The sequence below is a fragment of the Pipistrellus kuhlii genome, unplaced genomic scaffold (assembly GCF_014108245.1).
Source record: "Pipistrellus kuhlii isolate mPipKuh1 unplaced genomic scaffold, mPipKuh1.p scaffold_m20_p_3, whole genome shotgun sequence".
In the NCBI taxonomy this organism is placed as follows: domain Eukaryota; kingdom Metazoa; phylum Chordata; class Mammalia; order Chiroptera; family Vespertilionidae; genus Pipistrellus; species Pipistrellus kuhlii.
Window position 1 is genome coordinate 182,993,726 of NW_023425529.1, and position 6,000 is coordinate 182,999,725.

A 6,000-nucleotide genomic window follows, 5' to 3' on the forward strand; every position below is an offset into this window, starting at 1 on the left:
ATTTCTGGATCGGAATCTGTATACTCGCATTCACTACTCCCTCCCTCAGCCCACGCAGCCTCTTCCTGCCTCAGGCCCAGGGCACGTGGGCTTGGGCCTAACGCTCAGTGGACAGGCTCAGTCAGCAAGGCTCTTTGGAACTGTTTCGGAGGTCTTCGGCCACTATTAACATTTTTGATCTCTCATTTTTATTAGGTGTCTGATGGCAGCAGCAGTGGCAGGAAGCACATTCTGTCAATTAGGTAATTAATCCCACAGCATCCCTGTCAGGAGGAGACGCTGACCTTTGTCAGGTTCAAAGAAGGCGGGAGTCTAGGAGGGTTTTCTGTGATGCTGGCGCGAGAAAAATGTACCCGAGAGCCAACTGTCCTTCCACGGCTCCTGTCACAAATCGGAGCAGAGCCTGGCAGGTCAAGGTGTGGCCACGCCTCGTCCTCCCTCAGTCCCAGTGACCCATCCCAAGACCATAGCAGCTCTCTTTCCTACACGGGCCTCAGCCCTCACCTCCCTCCGGCCAGAACACGGAGGTGGAACAGATGCTGAACCTCAGAGGGAAGGTGGGGAAGGAGGGTAGGTGGGAGAGAGCAACCACAGAACTGGTATGCGGATATGCATCAGCCATGGGCACAGGCACAAGGTGGTGAAGGCCGAGGGGGGTGGAGGGCAGGCGCAGGCCAGGAGGGGTCAATGGGGGGAAAAAGGGGACATATGTAATAGTCTGAACAATAAAGACTTAAAAACTAAAAAGAAAACCCCAAAGTGGGCTGACATTAACTCTATAAACCAACAGGCACTTAGGATGTGGAATGACCCGTTTCCGGCCTTGGTGAGGGACCGAGGTCAGAAACCCGAGTGCTAGGGACAGGCGGCCTGGGTTCCAGTCCCAGCTCGGCCATGGCACCGCCCAGGGCTTCCCACGCCCCAACGTCTCAGTCTGTGACAGGAAGACTCTACCCACCGGGCCTTCCCCAGAGGTGGCCGCGAGGGAGGATGGCAGTGCCCAGGCCTGTGTATCCGGATGCCCACTGAGGGGTCAGGGCACGGAGCTATACCCAGCAGCACAGTCCGTGTGTGTGTGTGTGTGTGTGTGTGTGTGTGTGTTTAATGTTTTCTTTGTATTTTTTAAGTAAAATATGTATTTATTGATTTCAGAGAGGAAGGGAGAGGGAGAGAGAGAGAAACATCAATGATGAGAGAGAATCACGGGCCGGCTGCCTCCTGCACTCCCCATATTAGGGATGGAGCCCACAACCTGGGCATGTGCCCTTGACCAGGAAATGAGCCATGACCTCCTGGTTCCCAGGTCGATGCTCAACCACTGAGCCACGCAGGCCGGGCCCTGTCTGTGTCTGAGACTCTGACTTGTGAACACGCATGTGTAGGGACCTGTGGCTTCGCCTGTGACCTCCGCTCTGGAGCCTCTCATCATGGCGCCATCCAGCTGCTCCTGCCAGGCCAGGAGGCCCCACCGCCCCCGGGGCTGGCTCACTGGATTTCCTGCCCCTTTTCCTTCTCCTGTCCAAGTCCCAGGAGCTAAGACATGGTGCTACCGGGTTCCCTAAGGACTAGGCTCCAGGGTCTCCACAGATGGTTCGGCCATGCCTTCCACAGCGGGCTCTGCCTGGGCTGGCGCTGCCCGGGGTTGGGGCGGGGGGTGAACATGTCAGTTCACTGTTCCTCACCCCTAAGCGCCCTCCCTGGGCCACGGGCGTGCTCTCAGGGAGTGGAGATGTGCCTCCAGCGCCCGCCTCGTGGGCCCTTTACCTTCTATAACACATGTGTCAAACACAAGGCCCGCGGGCCAAATCCGTCCCGCCAGGCCTTGCAATGTGGCCCGCACCGCGCTGTCATCACTGCACTCCGCTGCGTTTCCATCACAATGACAGTTTATGACTGTTCAGTAAACCATTCGGCCCGCGATTTAGGCTGGATTTTAGATTTCGGCCCCTTCTCTGATTGAGTTCGACACCCCTAGTCTATAATAAGTGTCCTCCACAGGCGGTGGGTCCCCGGAGGAGGACACTAACCAGCTGCTTTTGTCACAAAAAAACAGGAATTTACCCTGGCTCAGAGCGCACGCATTTCTACCGCTGCCGACTACATTTTAAATCGGTGAAGAATGTACTCGGATGGTCTCTATCGGCTGTGTTGATAACACAGAAGAAAAGAAAATGGGGCTTAGACTTATAATGCATCATACAATGAATTAGACTCCACTCCACAAGATCACGTATCTCCAATGCATGTTCTGTGTCTGCCCTCAAACACTGGATGAAAACTCTTCAGCTGTTCGTCAGGAATAAGGCACACATCTGGGGCCGGCACTGAGGTGTGCTTTGGGGGATAAAAAGAACCCACTCTTTGGCAACTCAAATGAGTCTGCTTTGATGTAAACGGGTCTGGGTGAGTGAACGGTATTTCAGGCTAGTTAGGAAGGCCCTGCCCACAAGGCAAGGGGAATTTTCAAACTTCTGGGAGATGTATTGCCTTATTCCTTTCCCTTCCACTTGTTCCTGCCCAATGGCCAACTGTTAGTCACCGTGACTGTCCGGCGACTGGAAAAGGGTGAACATATCCTTTATCATTGAAAGTTTATTTTTCTTCGCTTCCTGATTAGATTAGCTAAGGGATGCCAAGCTCTATGTAAACTGGCTGTGCAGTGCGAGCGGGAGAGGATTTTATTTTTGTTAGCAGCAACCTTGCCCACAGATCACGGCTGTATGAGGAGAAACAGAATGGAGCCGTGTTGCCTCATTTAAAATAAGACGCTGTCTCCGAGCGCGGAAATCGGTGCTCCTGGGCTGTGAAGGGAGCCGCAGGAGTCGCTGGCGGGACTGGCAGGCAGCGGACAGAGCACAAACACGCTCAGCGAATACACGCGGCTGAGCACACCGGAGTGGGTTACGCCACAGGAAAGGGGATGTTCAAGTGCAGCCTTAGCGTCCCAGGTGGCCTCCGAGAGACAGCGGCCCCAGCAACCTGCTCTTGTGCAAAGGCAGATGCCGAGAGGGGGCAGGATGGGCCGGGAGATAGCCCTGAGGAGTCTTCCTCCTTTCTCCTGAGGGCAAGGCCAGCTCCTCCCCAGCAGCGCCTGCTCCCCGGCCCCAGTGCGAACCCCATAAGCCATGCTCCTGAGCACCCTCTCCAGAGGCCTGGCTTCAAGTTCACGCGCAAACACCTGGCCCATCCCCAGCCCCAGGCCTCTCACACGCACACTGTGGAGGGGCTGCGGGGCCAGCGTGGCTCAGGGTGGAGCATGGACCTGAGAACCAGGAGGTCACCGTCCGATTTCCCCTCAGGGCACGTGCCTGGGTTGCAGGCCTGATTCCCCAGTAGAGGGCGTGCAGGAGGCAGTTGACCCATGATTCTCTCATCATTGATGTTTCTATCTCTCTCTCCTTCTCCCTTCCTCTCTGAAATCAATAATATATATATATATATATATATTAATGTGGCGTGGCTACCTGTATCTGGGGTCCCTGTGCATGCAGGTAGTTTTCTACCTCGAATAGGGCATAGCATGTGATCATCTGAAAACACTGTTTCAAAATCTGAGCCAGAGGACAGGACGCGACCTAAGAATATAGCCATGCCTCTGGGAGCGGGGACAGGTGTGCCCTCCGGTGCCCAGCGAGCCCCCCTCCCCGCCTCCCCGCCCCAGCAGGCCTGGCCGGCCCGCGGGCACCTACCTTGTCTGCTGAACTCATCGGCTTCCCGGTGCACCAGGTCCTTCACGCGGGTCCCGTAGAGCAGCCGGGAGGAGTCGTGGTCGAAGGCCTTGAGGGTCTCGCTGGAGCTGTAGGACTTCTGCGTGGGCACCCGGCACTCCTCGTTGTCGGCCGAGGAGTTGGTGTGCCGCCGCTCCTTCTCGCGCCTGCCCTTGGTCAGGGAGCAGTAGGGCCTGCGCTCCTTCACATCCATGCTTCATTCCCTCCGGGCGCACATGGGTGCTGGGGCGGCGGCTGCTCAGGGTGCGGCTCTCATCGGCTCTCTGAGGAGGAGAGGGGGCGGGAGGTCAGCGGCCGTGCACCCGCACACCGGCTGGCCCTGCCCTGGCTCTGCGCTCAGTGGCCTGAGCATCCTCCCTGCACCTACAGGCCGCAGGTTCCATTCAGCTCAGGGCAACCATGCCCCGTTATGAGCTGGATGCCCAATAGGGGGCGAGCAGGAGCAGCCTAGGGATGGTTCTCTTGCCTGGATGTTTCTCTAGTTCCATGCCCCCCACAACCACCCCCCTCCCCGCCCCTCTCACAAATAAATTTAAAAATACTTAAACAATTTACTTTCCACAAGAAGTGAACTTTGGTGGAATCAGTGAAAGTTATCCTGCATTACTAGGAACTGAGGCATGTTTTCTGGTAGTGGGTTATGTGTGCTTGTTTAAGCTCCTAACCTGAACTTTCTCATGAATACAAAAAACAAAAACAAACAACAAACAACTGAATGCAGCATCCATGGGCTGCCGAAGCCAGCTTACAGCTGGCCTCAGTGTGTTTGTTACATTTCCCGCAATGGAAACATTTTCCCTTGTAGCATTTTCTTCATTTGTAAGTACATTCCCTTAATTTTTCTTAAAAAAAAATTTTTTTTTAAATTGATTTCAGGGAGAGAGATAGAAACATCAATAATGAAAGAGAATCATGGATCGGCTGCCTCCTGCAAGCCTCACACTGGGGATCGAGCCCACAATCCAGACATACCCCCTGACTGGGAATTGAACCCTGACCTCCTGGTTCGTAGGTCAAACTCAATCACTGAGCCACACCGGCCAGGTTCACACGGCTCTTTAATGTGCTTCCAGCGTGGAGTCCTACAGACGCTTCTCCCTGGAGTCTCAGCTTCTGTCTCTGTGGTCACGAGACTTGATTCTTTCTAAGCAACGTCACCCCTTCCCTCCCTGAGCTGCCACTGGCCAGCACCTCACAGGGTCCTTCCTCGCTGCTCTGCTGTGGCTGAGCCGGGCCAGCGGAGCGGTTGCTAACCCCTTAGCTCGCTTGTTGAAATGGATCTTGACTTCCCACCTTTTCCTTCGATTGCATAAATCTGATTTTAAACAGCGAATATTATCCGCGGACTCCTTCTGATTTATTACCCCCATTATGCTCTTTACAAATTCTCCTAATAGCTCTTAATAGAAATTGGATTTCTCTTGGTCTGGCTTTCCTTTCAGTTTAAGACTATCAATAACGTTAAGGTATGGTGACGGAGACTATTTTTATACATTCAGATTAAGACAACAATACACAGATTCGCTCTTTTTATGCCAGCGCGCAGGTCACTTTAGACAAGTACTTATTGAATGGCTAGTGCAGATTCTTCTCTGCCCTGGGGACCCGCCGCTGGCTGGAACCGTGTGCCTGCCCTGGTGGCGTGAACATTCAGTGGGGTGCGCAGGCGCCTTCTTTCTAACGGAGTGAGCAAATGCGACTGAGTTCAAGGCAATCTTGTCTCCAAAGCAGCCTGCATCTCATTGGCGGGAAGCCCATGTCGACCCTCAACACTAAATGATCACCCAAAAGCTCTTAATTGACCAGAAAAAAATTATAATCCAAGCATTTTTAGAAACAGAGCTTTGGGATTTGAGATCATTATAAAAGTTCCACTTTTTTTTTTTTTTCCCTTTTTTTTTCCCCAAGTTGCCATCTATTTTAAAGCAAGTGTGTCTATGGATACACTGATGGATGCATTTTTATACTTTAAAACAGACTGATTGTAGCAAGGGAAATGTGTTTGAGGGTGTATTTGTGTGTGTGTGTTTCTACTGCAGTTTTGCTTCCGTTAGTTAGATCATCAGGCACTGACTGGTACTTTGTAGTCTGCCGGCCAAATCCATCCAATCAGCTGTTTCCGTAAATAAGTTTTACCGGAACTCAGCACGTGTGTTTCCTTATGGGCTGTCCTTGGCTGTGCCCGTGCCACGAAGGCAGAATTGGGTGGTTGTAACGGAGACTGCAGTCAATGGAATTGTGTCTCCCAAAAGGCATGTGGACATCTTAATCC

At 53.2% G+C, this 6,000-nt stretch overlaps 1 protein-coding gene across 10 annotated transcripts in view; it reads right to left on the minus strand.

Annotated features, from left to right (window-relative positions):
- TENM3 (teneurin transmembrane protein 3) overlaps positions 1 to 4,000 on the minus strand; it is a 367,962-nt gene extending 363,962 nt beyond the window's left edge. For 9 of the 10 annotated variants that reach the window (XM_045588987.1, XM_045588983.1, XM_036456870.2 and 6 more), the window contains exon 1: positions 3,690 to 4,000. In XM_045588987.1, coding sequence (XP_045444943.1) covers positions 3,690 to 3,921 — 232 coding nt within the window. In that variant the 5' untranslated portion in view covers positions 3,922 to 4,000. The remainder of the gene's footprint in view (positions 1 to 3,689) is intronic. The other variant, XM_045588988.1, reaches the window with a different exon arrangement.
- Between the last annotated feature and the right edge of the window lie 2,000 nt (positions 4,001 to 6,000).